Source organism: Miscanthus floridulus, chromosome 16 (genome assembly GCF_019320115.1).
Source record: "Miscanthus floridulus cultivar M001 chromosome 16, ASM1932011v1, whole genome shotgun sequence".
Taxonomy (NCBI): domain Eukaryota; kingdom Viridiplantae; phylum Streptophyta; class Magnoliopsida; order Poales; family Poaceae; genus Miscanthus; species Miscanthus floridulus.
In genome coordinates, this window is record NC_089595.1 from 25,937,505 (window position 1) to 25,955,861 (window position 18,357).

Below are 18,357 nucleotides of genomic sequence, written 5' to 3' on the forward strand. Positions count from 1 at the left end.
AGGAGGAAGGGCGCTCACCTCTGACTTCAACCCGCCTCTCTGACCAGAAGGCCATCGAACCTCTGCTTATAGCTCTTCTCCAACCAGTGTGGTCGGAGCCGACTGGGAAACAACCGAACGGGGACGCCCACTCGGTAAGGACCTAGAGAATCAGGCGGCCATTTCCCACTCGTGGTTTGCCTAATATTGGGCAAGGTGCGCCTCACCAAGGTCCTGATGGATGGCGGAAGCATGCTCAACATCCTCTATGCCGAGATCCCCAACAAAATGAAGATTCCAAGAAGCAGCCTCTGCTCGAGTGGGGCGTCCTTCTTCGAAGTTGTCCCAGGCAAGGAAGCCTTGCCCCTTGGGCGTATCCGGCTCCATGTTACCTTTAGTAAGCTGGACAACTTCTGCAAGGAGTCGTTGACCATTAAGGTGGTGGACTTCTCAGGCATGTACCATGCCCTACTCAAGCGGCCATGTTTCACGACATTCATGGTTGTTACCAACTACACCTACCTGAAGTTGAAGATGTTGGGCCACAAGGGAGTCATCACTATTAGTGCCAACTTCCAGTAGGCCTACTACTATGAACAATGGCCATGCAAACAATGGCCGGAATGCAGAGGAGGAAGCTCTAGACAGGAAGAATATCAAGACGAAGACATCGCCCACCCAACCAAGCTCTAGTGAGACCATAGGAGCTACTATATCCACTCCAACTCAGCCAGCCCCTCGACCCCGATGCTCATCTCCACAAAAGGGACGGGCCCAATGAAGGCGGGCATCGACCGTTCCGGCCATGGGAAGCCCCCATAGAGTCGCACCCTCAGTAGCATGGCATTCCAAGTGGACTATGGAGCCTGACTCATGGTGTCAACAAGGCATCCCGAAGGTAGAATGAAAGCTATGTCACTCGAACCCTCAAGTCTAGCATTTATATTCTGTACCTTTTAAATTTTTGATACAATAAAAAGTTGTGAACTCATTGCCTCAAACCCCTTTTTTCTAAGACACTCCTTCTAAGCCCTCCACCATGCTCGACTGACCCAAGCATGGCAGAGCGCTCAGGGTATACCTAAGTGTGTATCCATGGGTTACCTCATGCAAATCGACCAAAAACACCCAATGCGTGCTCGTTCCTCTGTTCCTGGCCAGAATTTCTCTTGCCTTGTCCGTGCACCCTCAGCCACCAACTAAGCAAATGCCTACACTTAAGCACAAAAGGGGGATCAACCCTAGCCAATGAGGTTACAGCTGAGACTTGTGAGGGCCTAGAGTTCTCAAACATCGAAGAAAACACCAATCAGAAACACGAGAAACAGAAGAAAGGAGGCAACGCACGACTTATTTACAAACTTAACAAATGTTTTCTCTGTCTTTGGGGGACAACGCCCATCCATAGATAACTACTACTATTTCTTTCTTCACTAGAGGGGCATGGGGTATGCACGGTCCACCTCTTTGGCCACCCCTGCCCATGTCATGGCAGGCATGGAGGATCGCCTCCATGTACACCTCTGCCAAGATGGCGTCATCGGCTGCCATGAGACTCTTAACCAGCGCCATAGTTTCCTTCATGTCCAGCCCCTATGGGAATCCTTACTCCACCTCATGCATGTCCACTGCTTTGCCAAACAAAATATAAAGTTGGGAGGTGGCCAAGGTCGTGGTGGCCCCTTGGTGAACAGTGTCAGACACTGCAACCCAAAGATGGTCCGGTCCCAAGCACAATGCCACCGAATGATCTATTGGGTTGGGACCAACTAATTGGTGCATATTCTGAGCTCGTTAAGTTTAATCTCATCCAGTTCAACATCTTTGAGATCCTTAACTTAAAACCTATCCAGTGGAGCCACTTAGGCTCTGATTTTGTGAGACATGATAGTGTATCACTTATGCATATCCAAATGCTCTCAACTCGAACTCCCACCAAGTTGCATGTCATGGGCAACCCCCTAGCCCTTAATAGTATGACCATAGGAAAATAAATAAAGCCCTATGCACTCTGTGTCGTGCCTCTAAACACCAAACTTGCACTTGACCCTATAGAATCTTTAGTCTTCACTAATATCTATAACACCCTAGGTGTTAAGCATGCATTTGGCATTGACATTGCATGAGCACAAGCATCATTGATCATTCATGAGCATGAGCATCTCAAAGTTTATCTCTATGATTGCTTATATTACATGTGTTTGTTAGTAAATGCTTTACATATGCTAGGGTTTGCATGTGACCAATGTATAAAATGTTTGTGGGACCTTAGGAGTACCTTAAACATGTTTAGAATGTCACATGGAACAACTTTGGTATTCATGACTTGGACCCATTTGGCCTCTAAGTCATGGTTATAGTGTAGGCTTTCATTTTCAAGTTGTATGATTGACCTAAGTTGAACTATACTCTAGAGACTTTGCATGGCAGTGCACCCTTAAGAAAAGTTGTAGTACTTGACTTGGGCAATAACTTTTATTTTTGGGTCAAGACCTAATTTGGTGCATAGCATGCTCAAAAATAGTCCACAAGTAGCAATAGAATTACTGTTTTTGACTGTCAAAATTTTTCTGAGTCTGTGATCACATTATAGTTTCAAGGGCTGCACTTTGGGATGATATAACTCGCGAACCATTAGGATTTAGGCCAAAGTCCTTTTAGCAATATTGTAGATCATATGTAGCTCTACAACTTTTGTTAATAGAGCTTTTTCTAAGAACGAACGGATTTAGAGTTAGATGATCGCTAAGTTGCTTCGTCAAGAGCTATCATCAGCTCTGATGGCCGCGTCCACGCATGCGTCGGTGGCCGACTGGCCATAGGCCGCGCGCGTCGCATGGTGGCTGTACGTCAGAGTTGGCCCGGCCAGTCAGGCCACAGCGTGGTGAAGAGTGAGGCAACGCCATGCTCAATCCATTCCTTGCTCTCTCGCTCTCGCTCGACTTCCCTCTCGCCCGCCAAGCAGCAGCGCCACTGTTGCCATCGCCACCATGAGTTTCACCACGCTCGCTCGCTGCCGTTGCCACACCATTTTCCAATCGATCATGCCAACAGCTCCGCCTTGTTCCGTGCTTCAACCTCCACCCCTTTGCCAAGCACTTCGAGTCTAGGTAGGGGCGCATTTTGCCGTTTCCGCCACCGGTGTTCTCGCTGGAGCGCCACCGAGCTACATGCTCGCCATGGCCAGCCATAATCCGGGCACCTTCACTCTCTCTCTCCCTCGTCTAGTCTTCATTGTAGGTCCTAGCATCTTAATCCATTGTCCAGTTTGACACTACTACTTGGTTGCATCAGAACGCCTCGCCGTTCTACGTGTGGCCGCCATGACCACCGTGGCACTCGAGTTCGTCGTTGCCGAGCTAGTCCATCATCTCCCTCCTCTCTCACACGTCTTAGGTTGAGTGACCCTAGACCTTGCGTATGGCATGACGGAGACTTGCCTTTCATCACCATCTAGCCAGAACGGTGGGAGCACCATCGTGCTCCGTGCGTCGCTGCCGCGGCATGCACGCGGTCGGAGCTCAGCATCGTCTCACCGGAGCCCTAACCACCATAGATAGCTTTGTTTGGATTCCGCATAGCCGTAGCGCACCTCACCGGAGCACGCGATGGCTAGAGAATGCTAGCGTACCACCGCGCTACCTCCATCGTCTGCCATTGTCACCGGCGAGCTGTCTCCGGTGAACTCTAGGTCGCGTAGTCACCACCTATCGACACGGCTTGATGAGAGGAACACGTTGGTGTCACAGTCGACGTCGGTGAGATAGGGTTGTCCAGAGCACCTCCTCTGCTCTGGGGTTGCTGACGTGTGGGTCCTACTGACCAGCGGGCCCCATCTATCAGTCTGTGTATTATTTGATTTTCTAATTTATTTTCACAGATTTGAATGCATTATTCAAAAATTCATATCTCAAGCTAGGAGTTTCCAACTTTGGTGAACCAAATTTTGTTGGGTTCCTTATGAAATGTAGTATTTGATAAAAATATGAAATGCACTGTTTCTGATATTTTTCTGGGAGAATTAAATGGAGATAAATAAGTGCTTTTAAATTATTTGCAATCTCGTAAAATACATAACTTGAGCTAGGGAAGTGATAAAATTGTGATTCCAATTTTGATGGTCTTGTGTTGACATTATCTAGCTAGGAAAAATACTAAACTTGCATTAAACTTCATTGGACTAAGGTCTTTCTATTTATCTTTTAATAAATAATGTTTTCTGAGGAAATTCATAAGGATAAAAATAAGTTACATATTGCCATGCAAATTTTTGTACAATGTTTATGGGTTTTAGGGAAGTTAAAAAAATATGAAATCTATTGTTTGACACTTTTCTATAGGGTTAACTATTTTCACTAAAGTTAGCCCTTATAACTTGTCATTTATGTAGAGGGTGTTGTACTTGTCTTTTTGGTATGAAATTTATACAGTAGACTTTTGGGGTCATATGCATGCTACTGTACTTTTCTTAGAAATTATGGAACACTGTAAATAATTATCTCATAAATCACCTTATTATATAAAGAAATTAATAAAGGTACCTAAATACATTAGTTTGGCATAAACATAATGTTTTCTATGGTACTTGTGATGCATATGATCTGCTGATAATGGTAGTTGTGCTTGAAGTTGATTGGTTATAAGCAGCTACTTAATTATTGCTTTATAATTCCGCTAGATGGCTGCAAGAGTAGTTTCTGTTGTATTGATAAATTCATGATGATAATTACTTTTCCTATAAAACTTGTTATTAACAAAGTTGTATATAACTTACTTATCTTACTTGTGTCAAATTTTCATGGTAATATACTAAATGGTTTGGAAGTTATAGCTGTTAGGAATCTGTTGTCAGATTTGCTTGTCTTCTGGGCAGATCTGGATGATTAAATTGTTTAACCTAGATAGCTATTAAATCATCTTGTGATGACTAAATGAAAGTTGTAGGAAATTTTATAAGCTTTCCAGAAAGTCCTAGATCACCGCAATTGGTTGAGTAAAACTTCTGTTATGATTTAAACTTGTAGCTGTTGTGTTGTGGTCTAGAAATGGACTTAGTGTGGATTCTTGAAAATTCTAGAGAAGAGATATGCACCTACTCAGTAAATAAGAATTCAACTTGGTTATCATCTAAGTAACTTGATTTAATCATCAGTATAGAATCATTCATGTTCTCATGTCATATCATTCACAATCCTTCTTATGCATCCATGATACTTACTTTATGCATATGCATGCAATAGGTGCAGCGGAAGAAATCACGTTGGTGGAACTCGAAGCCGATCCACAAGAGGAGAATGAGGAATCTCAGCACCAAGAAGCTCTAGGTGAAGGCAAGCCTCAAGTTGATCATCTCCTCGAGTGCCCTGACCACCAGCCGGCCACGTTTGTGTTGGCACAAAATTTCGTCCCGTGCCAAGGACACACGAGCAAGCCAGAAGGGTCTGCTCGATGGAGCTGTAGATCCATCTAGCTTCAACGCAGGGGTGGTCGATCCTACGTACTCCTCCTGAGATGTGCTAGTCAATTTGACCCTACAATTGACAACGAGAGAAAGCCAATCAGTAATTTAAGGCAGAACATGCCGGTGTTGACAGACAGTCCCGAATATGTGGCTCTAAGAGCCGATGTGGAAGGAGATCGACTAAATACTTGATTCCAGCATACTCATAAGAATAAATCAATTAAAGCTCGTGGAGTTATGGAAGGAAAATTTGGTTATCATTCAGGATGAATCTCGTTACTTAGACAAATATTGGTCAATGGCAATAGGATGTCAACAATAATCAATTTATGCTAAGCCAATGACTGCAAGTAACCGAATCTCTTTTTATATAAAAGAAGCAGCTCATCATCATTTAACCATTTAATAAAGATAAATCTAATGAACATATTAGATCTCATCTATCGCTATGACCAGTGGGGCATGAGGCAGAATCATGTAGACCGTAGAAACAATAATAGATTCGACGACCCTAACTTATTACTAATATCAGTGGGGCATGAGCCAAAATCATGTAGGCCGTAATACAATAATAAGATCATGGGGCTAACACATCTTTAAATCTATCTTTACTTCAACGGTCTCATGATGTGAACTGCATGTGTGAAAGCACTCGATATCGGCTAAAACAGCCGATTCAGGCATAGCGCACAGTTAAGGTCATGCCCTATCAGGAATAGATCTACCAAATAACGATCCCCACTCCATGGTGCTAATAGTGGGGTGTGAGGCAGAATCACATAGGCCATGATAACGGGCCATGGAATGGTTTTTGTTAGCCAATAAATCTATTCAAGACCAAACACGCTTTAACCGCACACTATGCGCGATTAAGATTGACATAAAACAGCCGATAAAACATAACTCATCGTTTAAGATGTAGATTAGATCAGTTTAGATTAACAAACGATGGGTTAAATAGGATATAAGGTCGATCTAGATCAATTCTAACTGGGTGAAGTGATATTGCTGTAATTAAATAAATAATGAAAGCAATAAGCAATATCGGTAACTTAATGAATCTATCCAGAGGATGCCACCCTTAGATAGAGCCGATAACTTGACCTTAATCTAGTCCGAGCAGTGGAGGTTGACTGGATCGATGTAGCCGTACTTGAACTAAACAAGAGTCGATAACTAGCTTATACCAGAGTCACAGTGGAGGTCGACCAGATCGATGCAGCCGTACGAATAGAAGTATAAGCCATGATGGTACTTACAGACAAGCCAGACCGATGCAGCCCTGCTCGCTGAAGAACTCACCGAGATCTACTCTACTCCTACTCCTAAGGGGTGGCTAGAGCTAGAAAAAAGTAAGTAACTTATATTGGATTGATTGTGTGTTTTTTACAATAGCCGGGGTCCAATATTTATACCCTAGAGCCCAAACGTGAATCCTACTCGAGCATGACTCATTACAATCTTTGGCATAGAAGAAAACATTCCTAATTTAAGATAACTTGGACCCTAATCTTTCCCTTTTTGTAGAGTCCGATATGTAATTTCCTAGGGCCAACCATAGCTTATCATCGCTATCTACTAATGTCATCCAAAGAGATCTGATTCCAGAGTCGTATCTGAATCAGCTAATATCGATCCTTATGCAATCGATTCCTTGATTGGCACAATCTTGGGAGCTTTCGAGTCCCTGCAATTCCTCTTCCAAATTTTGGCGTAAACACATGCCCCATAATTTTGGGATAAAAGTAATTTTATTCTAAAATTATCACGTCTGTACCCCTGATAGGTCCGCAGTCATGGGTAGAGAATCTTGATCTAGGGTCTACTGTTTGTCGCCATCTATGTCAGCTCATGAGCCCATGCTTCAAAACTTTTACGAGAGCGTCATTGCTTCACGGGCACTTGGATTCATCTTTCCAGGCCGGCTATAAAATGTCTATCTGACCCTGGCGAGTGTAGCTCAACAATTCAGCTATGTTTCTCTTCCATCTGCCCCCTTGAGTGCTTCTGACTCTACCGGACCCTCCATGGTCTATCATTTTGCTATGAAGATCTTGAGCGGTTAGAAGAATTCTTATGCATAGGGTGATTGTGTCGCTCATCTTAGCACCTTGTCAAGCAAGAGGATCAGCTACTACTATTAGAAGAATTCTTGTGATATCACCTGAGTCTTCTCTCCATGCTTGTAGAGCTGTTCTAGTGTTTGCAAGGGCTAAAATGTGGGGACACCTTCCCCTTGCTTGCTCCATCAAATGCCCATCGGGAAAGCCACAGGCTTCTTTCCTACAGTTTTCTAGTCACCGAGAAATCAACTAGGCATCTGTTAGGCAGGCGGCTTTTCCCCTTCTCTGGCATAATTTTATCAATGGGTCAATGTGATTCGTTTTATGATGACCTTCGGCCCTATGGGCATTCGAGCCCCTTCAATCCAAAGAAGCCTTGGTGGGTTGATTGCTGGTCAATGTAAATCTCTCATATCCATCCCACGATATTTTGTAATTTGGGGAAGCAACAAGTCCGAATCTGTTATCTCTTCGTTATCCATCCCCTGAACTTTTGGAGTGTTGATATGTTTCTGTATCTGACTTCAATTTCACACCCCTGGCAAAATCTATCTTCTCGCCTTCCCGGGCTATGTATACGGGCCATGGCTGTGGATCGAAAAATAGCCCGCTTCGTCTCAAACCTTTTGCGTCTTTAGTGTAGTTCCTGCTTTCCTGTAGGTTTGAGATCACAGAGAACAACAAGAGGTCTACTGAGGAAGCCCTCAACGGATCTGCATCATCACGCTAGCGCCTTCATCGCCAAGAGGGTGCAACTTGGGATGCTCCCATCATTCCGGAGCAGAGGGCTGACTCTGCTTAGCCTTTGGGGTCATCTTCAGCACCAATTCGCCACTAGCTCCCCCACTATCCGAGGAGGTGGATTGACAATGACGATCTACTGGCCTCCATTGATTGGACTGATCAGAATCTAGCCAACTACCGCTCCCTCGCAGAATCGGCTCTGGCATGATTCAAGGTCGATCACCCCCTGTGGCCAACTTGGTGGGGGGAAAGGTTGGCCAGGGCTGAAGCCAGAATCATAGGTGAGATGTCTACCACAATTTTCTGTCTCTTCTTAATTTTGCCTTCAAGATTTCTGATCATTCCTTCCTTGAATTTTTTAGATCTAACTGCTCAGTTGGAAAGCCTTTGATTAGCTGTGGAGCACGTGGCGGGATTTGCCAATGCCAGGGGCACCGTTCCGGTGGTTCGCTTGCATGACATCCCAAACTGTGTCAGGGAGGTCGCTCTTCATGGCGTTTGTCATGGTGCTGCCATGGCATTGGCTGCTGCACAAGCCTGCTCTAGCCACGATCTTTGGCTTCTTCCCCATGGTTTTCCAGCCACCAAATGCCCTAGGGATCATGAGCGCCTAGTCGATGATTTCTTCAATGCTACCAACTCTATAGCTTTCACAACCTAGGCCGATGATATAGTAAGCAAAGTGTTTTCCGACCCGTAGCTTGTAATAGGTGACACTTAGCAAACAATCTCTTTGTCTTAAGTGTCATCAATTCATCCATGTTTGCTTTGTTCTTATAGGCGATACATATCGTACCGGCTTCTACCCCTTTGGGTTTATTTTTTGTACTAGAGGCGATACCCTTCTGGTATCGGCTATAAGAGCCGATGACCTAACAAATCGATTGTCAGGTATTGATCCAAACGCTAGGGTAATATTTCTTTTGATATTTTCCATTGATTGCTCTGCCAAACTCTTCCTCTCCTCTTAGTGTTTCCAAAATATAAGCATTACCAGGTGCACAACGTTCGATCCGATAAGGTCCTTCCAATTAGGTGACCATTTGCTGAACTTGCTGTCTTTTGACCCGATCGGCAATTTTACTTTCTAAACCAAGTCCCCTTCAGAAAATTGCTTATTCTTGACTCTTTTATTGTAATATTTTGTAACCCTCAGTTTATTGGCTTCAATATTTTTGAGAGCACGCAGCCGAAGGTAACTCAACTCCTCTAAGTTATCTATCATAAGATTCTTGTAGACTTTGGCTGATAAATCATTTTGCAATGTAACACGCCTCGATCCAGTCTGAACTTCCCAAGGAAGAACTGCATTATGGCCATACACAAGTTCATAAGGCGATGTTTTAATTGATCTATGACAGGCCATCCTATATGCCCATAGTGCCTCATTAAGCATTGAATACCACTTCCTTGGCTGTTCCTCAATCTTTTTCTTGATCAGCTTAATCATAATCTGATTGGACGCCTCTGCCTGGCCATTAGCCTGAGCATAGTAAGGAGAAGAATTTAGTAGCTTGATTTCCATACTAGCAGTAAAATCTCTAAACTCTTCTAATGTGAACATGGTCCCCTGATTAGTGGTTATAGTTTGAGAAATCCCAAAACGATACACAATGTACTCCTTGACAAAATCAACCATGTTCTTTGAGGTTACCATCTTCAAAGGAATTGCCTCAACCCATTTAGTGAAGTAATTTGTTGCTACCAATATGAACTTATGTCCTTTGCTTGAGGGCAGAAAAATCTAGCCAATTAAATCAATTCCCCAACCTCGAAACAGCCATGGCTTGATTATTGGATTCATGGCTGATGCAGATGATTTCTGGACATTACCAAAACGTTGACAGTCCTGGCATCCCTTGTAATATTCAAAACAGTCTTCCAAAATTGTTGGCCAGAAATATCCAGTTCTACGAATAATCCACTTCATCTTATAAGCCGATTGATGAGCTCCACATATCCCTTCATGCACCTCACCCATCAACACCTTAGCTTCCTCTCGATTTAGGCATTTGAGCAATACTCCATCGACTGTTTTGTAATATAGCTGATCATCCAGTAAAACATACTTAGTCGATTTATATCTTAGCTTTCTGGTAACTTTTTGTGATGGGTTTCTAAGGTAATCGGCTATTTCGACTCTCCAATCATCATTCGAGGTTTCACTACTCAAGACTTCTCGAAACACTCGATATCCTGACGCACTTTGAGCTAGACGATTAGCCTCTTGGTTTTGTGCTCTTAGAATATGTTGGAAAGAGACATGAAGAAATTCTTTGATCAACTTTTGGCACTCATCATAGTATCCTTTCAAAGTATCTTCCTTGCACTCATATAGGCTGATCAACTGATTAATAATTAACTGTGAATCTCCAAATACTTCAATTGCTTCGGCCTTTACTTCGTGAAGAAGTTGAAGTCCCTTAAGAATAGCTTCATACTTCGCTTGGTTTTTGGTAATCATTGGTTCAGTTGGAAGAGCAAACTCAAAACTTGCCCCCGAGGTGAAATAATAACAATACCAATGCCACCACCTTGCTTGCATGATGATCCATTAAAGAATAACGTCCAAGGCATCGGCTCTACATAATCAATGCTTGGCTTTTGATGCTGGGTGACAAAATTGGCCATTATTTGTTCTTTGACTGCTTTAGCCAATTCGTACTTCAAGTCAAATTCCGATAACATAAGAATCCACTTTCCTACTCTCCCATTCAGTATTAGCATTAACAACATGTGCTTAATCACATCAGCCTTGGAAACAACCATACATTCGGCCGATAATAAGTAGTGTCGCAACATAGTGCAAGAGAAATATAAGCACAAGCATAACTTTTTGGTGGGAGAATATCTTGTCTCTGGATCCAGGAGCCTTCTACTCAGATAGAAAACAACTCGCTCTTTTCCTTCAAACTCTTGCATCAAGGCTGATCCAATTGTCTTATCATCAGCTGATATGTACAACTTAAAAGGTTTACCTTGCTGAGGAGGGACCAGCATAGGTGGACATTTCATATATTCTTTTATCTCTTCTAACGCCTTTTGTTGTACGTCACCCCACTTGAATTCTTGATCATTTTTCAACTTCAACAAGGGAGAAAATGGCAGAATCCTTTCCAACAAATTTGAAATGAATCTTCTGATGAAATTAATCTTACCAAGCAGAGATTGCAACTCTGTTTTAGTAGTCAGGGGAACTACCTCATCAATTGCTTTTATGCTTTTTTGACCAACTTCAATTCCTCTCTCGTGGACCATGAAACCCAAGAATTGTCCAGCTGACACTCCAAAATCACACTTATTAGGATTCATCTTTAGACCATGTTTTCTTGTGCATTCCAGAGTCTCCCGCAAATCAGCTAGATGCTCTTTGTATCCTTTGGATTTTATCATCACATCATCAATGTAGATTTCAACAATCCTGCCAATCAACTTATAAAAAATATAATTTATCGCCCTTTGATAAATTGCACCGGCATTCTTCAGACCAAAGGTCATCACAACCCACTCGAATAAACTGATTGCACCGGGGCACCTGAAAGCGGTCTTTGCTATGTCTTCCTCAGCCATGAAAATTTGGTTATATCCTGCATTGCCGTCCATGAAACTAATAACCTTGTGCCCGGTTGCTGCATCCACTAACATATCAGCTATCGGCATTGGATAACCATCCATGGGTGTGGCTTTGTTCAGATCCCTAAAATTGATGCAAACTCTTAATTTTCCATTCTTCTTATACACAGGGACAACATTCGATATCCACTCTGCATATCGGCACGGTCAGATAAACTTTGCTTCCAGTAACCTTTCAGTCTCCTTTTTGATATCATCAAGCATGTTCGGGTTGAATCTCCTTGGAGCTTGTTTAAACGGCCGATATCTAGGTTTGATTGGCAACCGATGTTCAACAATTGATCGGTCTAGACCAGGCATCTCATAGTATTCCCAAGCAAAATAGTCTTTAAATTCCTTTAATAAGTCAACTAACTCTCGCTTATACTCAGGATCCAACTTGGCACTTACATACATCGGCCTAGGTCTATCTCCAGAACCAATATCTACTTCTAATTCATCGGTCGACGTGAAGCCATGTCCTAGTTTGATATCTGTACCATCTATTGGATTATCCATTAAGACAAATTTTCAAAGCCGACTGCTTGGATCGGCTGTTGGCTTTCATTATTGACTCTAATGAAGCCACCTTCACATATCTTGCCAGAAAAGCATTCGAAGTCTCCTAGTTCCCAAAAGACTAGATCGGCTGTCGCGATACTTACAGACTCATCAGCACGAACTAGTTTGACATCATCTCCATGCCATTGAATCAAACACTGATGCATGATCGATGGTACACAACAGTTCGCATGAATCCAATCACGACCAAGGAGCAAACTATACGACCCTTTTCCATCGATGAAGAAGAATGTGGTGAGCAAAGTCTTACTCCTGATTATTAGTTTGACGTTCATTGCCCCCTGGGTCTTAGACGCATTACCCCCAAAGTCCTTAAGCATCATGTCAGTCTCAATCAGATCTCCTGGTCTCTTGCCAAGTTTACAAAAAGTGGTGTAAGGCATAAGATTAACAGAAGCACCTCCGTCCACCAACATTTTGTTCATCGGCTTCCCATCAATCAAACCTTTTACATATAAAGCCTTTAAGTGCCAATGCTTAACTGGTTTATCAAATATTGCTTGTTGTATAACTGTCAACTTGGCAACTATCTCCTCATACTCTGATTCATCAAAATCCGAATAAACTTCTTGATCTGCCGGAGCTCTGAATTCTGATGGCAATAGAAAAGCCATATGAATATTAGCCGATGGTTGCCTTCTATCGGCTGTTTGCTTAGCACGCCATACTTGAGGTTTACCGAATGCCTGAGCCTGTTCCAACTCTCTATTCCTTTGGCATTGCACCCTTCTCTTCTAGCTTCTTGTCAAACCTCCTGGACACCATTGGCCTTCCTGCCAAACATATTCTCTCTCATTACTTTCTTCTTCATAATCAGCCCAGCTTTGATCAGCAACTCTTTTTTCAAGCTGATTATGAACACTTCCATTTTTAAGCGCCTATGCATGTTATTATGATGATATGCATCTTGAGCACAGATAGACCGACGGTTGGCTTGAGATTGCCTAAACTCCCAATATTGATCGCTGCACTCTGGATAGTTATTCCTGGTAGGCAACTTCAAGCCTTCGTTCCAGCAATGTCTGACGAAAGGATAATTCCAATATGATTCAGCTTGCTTTCTTTCATACCTCTCTTTTTCCAGTTGATGCTGGTATTCTTGCTTTTCTAACCAACGCTGATAATCCTTTTTCTTTTGCCGCTGCCATTTATTCAACAGAATTTGGGATATAACTCATGGCTTTGTCACTCCTTCTTTTGACATTTCTCCCTGCTCATATCGGCTCTTTTGCTTGTCGCGACGTCTTTTAATTTCTCTATATTCGTCAGCCGATATTTGCATCTTGGGATCGACTGTTCCAGCTTCTCTTGATTTGGTTGATGTCAGGACCTTAGTCTTTCCTTTGAGCAGCCTAGCATCAACCATGTTTTGATCTCCTGGGAAATGATTATCATCAACTTTCATTTTCCGAGGCGTATCAAATTTGAGTCTTCCTTACTGAATAGCCCTCTATATATGCTACCGGAAAATTCTACATTCATTAGTGGAATGAGAAGTAGCATTATGGAACTTGCAGAACTTCTTATTCTTCAATTGATTAGGGGGCAACATAATATGATTATCGGGCAGCTTGATATGTCCCTTCTCAAGCAAGAAATCAAAGAGCTTGTCTGATTTTGTAACGTCAAAGTCATAGCTCTCCTTGACTCCTCTTTCCCAAGGATTTGGTACCATTACTGTCTTTTTGCCCCAATTCCATTAAGCTGTGGCAACCTCTTCTTCTTCATCTTCATAGCCGTCATCGACTGAGTATGGATTATAAGCTTCGGCCACTGTGGTACTCTTCTGGAATCGGGTATCTCTACGCATACTCTAGAATTGGCTATTGAGCGCTGCCACTCGTTTAGCCAATTGACCCAAGTTGTCAAATTCTTGTCCCATCAGTTTTTCTTTCCATGTTGGCAGCATCCCTTGAATGGCCAAAGCGGCTAGCTAATCATCAGCTAAATTTAATGAGAAGCACAAATTCCTAGTTTCTCGGAACCTCTGAAGAAACTCAATGCCCGATTCATTAGTTTTCTACCTTATAGTTGTCAAATCGGTAATCTTCTTTTTTTAGTCCCAGTATAAAAATATGTATGAAATTTCTTCTCAAGGTCTGCCCAATTGGCAATGGAGTTGACTGACAATGATGAAAACCAAGTAAAGGCTAGCCCTGACAGGGACAAGGAGAAGAAACAAACTCGATGGGCCTCTTCAACGGATGCTTCGCCCAACTGTGTAAGATACCGACTAACATATTCTATTGTGCTTATGCTGTCTTGGCCAGTGAACTTAGCAAACTCAGGAAGCCAGTAATTTGTAGGAAGAGCGACCAAATCATACCATTTTGGATATGGGAGTTTGTATGAGAAGGTCAGTCCTTTTGGCTTCAGACCAAATCGATTCTTCATCATCTCGGTCACCTTTAGCAACAACTCGTCAGCATGTGAATTTGGATTTCTCTGCACTTGCTGACCCATCTATGGATTGAAATCCCATGTGCCTTGATACTCTGGATTCAGAATCATGTGAAGGGTGTTATAATCTATGCCATAATAATACCCCTATGGAATCTCTATCTGATGGGTCCTTTGTTGGTTTGCTACTTGGAGTCTCTGGTTATAGACATTAGGATCTATATCTCTACGGATCCTTTCAATTGACGGTGCTATTTTTTGAGTCGACGACGGTATGTGGCCTAATGTGCCAAAATTAACCATCTGGTTCTGACTTTGCCCCACCGGCTGTTGCACATGCTGCACTGACGATCCAGGATTATACTGTATCTGATTTATAGTAACACCTTGAGCTTGTTCAGATGAACTCTAAACTACCTGGACATCATCATTACCAACTAGTGCTACTTCTTGACGGCTAGTACCGACTTGATTAGTCCCCTGGGTCAATGGATGTGGAATGTTGTAATAAGTCAGACCAATCTGATCAACTGGAAACCCATGAAACATCTCCTTCATGGTGTTGTGGAATGTGTTCAAGAAAATTTCATTATGGTTCGATATGGCATCATGAATAGACTTGTTTATAGCTTTCGTGAAGAAACGCCTGTCTTTAGTCTCATCTGCATCTGTCTATCCATACAACAGAACTCTAGGTAGTGGATATTTCTGAACAATTGTGTTGTCACGTGTTTTGGTGTAGGACAACAAACATTTGTTCTAAAATTCTTCTATAGCTTTGTTGATGACACATTTATCTCCATCAGGTAGGTCTTCGTAATGTACCATAAGGATGTCATTGTTGTTGTGAACCGTCATGACGATTGTGGGGTCCCACCGAGCATGCCAGAACTTGTGTCGACACAAAATTTCATCCCGTGCCGAGGACACACGAGCAAGCCGAAAGCGTCTGCTCGATGGAGCTGTAGATCCATCTGGCTTCAATGTAGGGGTGGTTGATGATGCGTACTCCATCCGAGACATGCCAGTCAATTTGACCCTGCAATTGACAAGGAGAGAAAGCTAATCAGTAATTTAAGGCGGAATATGCCGATGTTGCCAGACAGTCCTGAATGTGTGGCTCTAAGAGCCGATGTGGAAGAAGATTGACTAAATAGTCGATTCCAGCATACTCATAAGAATAAATCAATTAAAGCTTGTGGAGTTATGGAAGGAAAAATCGGTTATCATTCTGGATGAATCTCATTACTTAGACAAATATTAGTCAATGGCAATAGGATGTCAACAATAATCAGTTTATGCTAAGCCAATGACTGCAAGTAACCAAATCCCTTTTTATATAAAAGAAGCAGCTCATCATCATTTAACCATTTAATAAAGATAAATCTAATGAACATATTAGGTCTCATCTATTGCTATGACCAGTGGGGCATGAGGTAGAATCATGCAGGCCGTAGAAACGACAATAGATTTGATGACCCTAACTTATTACTAATATCAGTGGGGCATGGGATAGAATCATGCAGGCCGTAATACAATAATAACATCATGGGGCTAACACATCTTTAAATCTATCTTTACTTCAATGGTCTCATGATGTGAACTGCATATGTGAAAGCACTCGATATCGGCTAAAACAGTTGATTCAGGCATAGCGCACAGTTAAGGTCATGCCCTATCAGGAATAGATCTACCAAATAACAATCCCCAGTCCACGGTGCTAACAGCAGGGTGTGAGGCAGAATCACATAGGCCGTGATAACGGGCCATGAAACAGTTCTCGTTAGCCAATAAATCTATTCAAGACCAAACGCCTTAACTGCACACTATGTGTGATTAAGATTGACATAAAATAGCCGATAAAATATAATTCATCGTTTAAGATGCAGATTAGATCAGTTTAGATTAACAAACGATGGGTTAAACAGGATATAAGGCCGATCTAGATCAATCCCAACCAGGCGAAGTGATATTGCTGTAATTAAATAAATAATGAAAGCAATAACCACTATCGATAACTTAATGAATCTATCCAAAGGACGCCACCCTTAGATAGAGCCGATAACTTGACCTTAATCTAGTTCGAGCAGTGGAGGTCGACCGGATCGATGCAGCCGTACTTGAACTAAACAAGAGTCGATAACTAGCTTATACTAGAGTCATAGTGGAGGTCGACCAGATCGATGCAGCCGTACGAACAGAAGTATAAGCCATGACGGTACTTACAGACAAGCCGGAGGTCAGCCGGGCCGATGCAGCCCTGCTCGCTGAAGAACTCATCGAGATCTACTCTACTCCTACTCCTAAGGGGTGGCCGAAGCCGAAAAAAGTAAGTAACTTGTATTGGATTGATTGTGTGTTTTTTACAATAGCCGGGGTAAAATATTTTTACCCTGGAGCCCAAACATGAATCCTACTCGAGCATGACTCATTACAATCTTCGGCATAGAAGAAAACATTCCTAATTTAAGATAACTTGGACCCTAATCTTTCCCTTTTTGTAGAGTCCGATATGTAATTTCCTGGGGTCAACCGTAGCTTATCATCGCTATCTACTGATGTCATCCAAAGAGATCTGATTCCAGAGTCGTATCTGAATCAGCTGATATCAATCCTTATGTAATCGATTCCTTGATTGGCACAATCTTGGGAGCTTTCGAGTCCCTGCAATTCCTCTTCCAAATTTTGGCATAAACAGTTTGTGAAAGGCAAGCCCTGGAGCATTCTAAGTCTCCCCTGTTTTACAAAATATTACTTGAGTCCTTTATGTTTGATGCATTAGGTTATAAGAGTTGATTGGAACCACTTGTTGCATATACTTTCCTTGTCTAGAAATATCTATCTTGAATCCTATGTAGGTCCAAGATCAACCTTTATGCTTAGCCATGCTTAGACCGGTAGAAGTCGGGTGATTTCCTGTCACCTACGAGCTATAGGTGATGACTTGATCACGATTGGCTATATTGTGCTATCGTGGAACATAACCTGGTGATGTTGAACAAGTGGAGACCGGATGGAATTTTATAGGTTAGGTGTGGTGACTTATAGTGATTCCATCTGTGTCATTTAAGGACCGACCGTTGGAGGCCCTCTTGTCATGTTGAGCGCATGACTCTCAAATAGTTGGCCGGATAAGTCATTCCAACCGTGAAGCCGAGTAGCTCAACTCAGGCTAGGGACACAAGGTAGTAAGGATGTGCGGAGAGCCAATGGCATGAGTCCAAGGGTGGGTTCGAGTCCCGAGATTCCTGGCAGATTGGTAGTATCTTTGAGGGTACGACGCTGGTCTTACCCGCGATTTGGACCTGAGTTGTATCAAAGGTGACCCAATGCGACACTGACAGGGGAAGTATGGGTGTGTGTTAGGAATAATTCCCCAGCTGGGTAGGAATCGATTCGAATCGTCGTCTCTCCCGGATAGTGAGAACTTGACATGAGCCCCCTTCATCGTAGTAATTCATGAAAGTAATGGTTATGTGGATTATGGAAATGCTCAACTTGATATGGTTACTATTG

At 42.7% G+C, this 18,357-nt stretch overlaps 1 protein-coding gene across 1 annotated transcript; it reads left to right on the forward strand.

Moving 5' to 3' along the window:
- The first annotated feature begins 216 nt into the window (after positions 1-216).
- On the forward strand, positions 217-561 carry LOC136510446 (uncharacterized). The gene has a single exon (XM_066504887.1). It carries the CDS (start codon positions 217-219, stop codon positions 559-561), a length of 345 nt encoding a protein of 114 aa, XP_066360984.1.
- Positions 562-18,357: the final 17,796 nt, after the last annotated feature.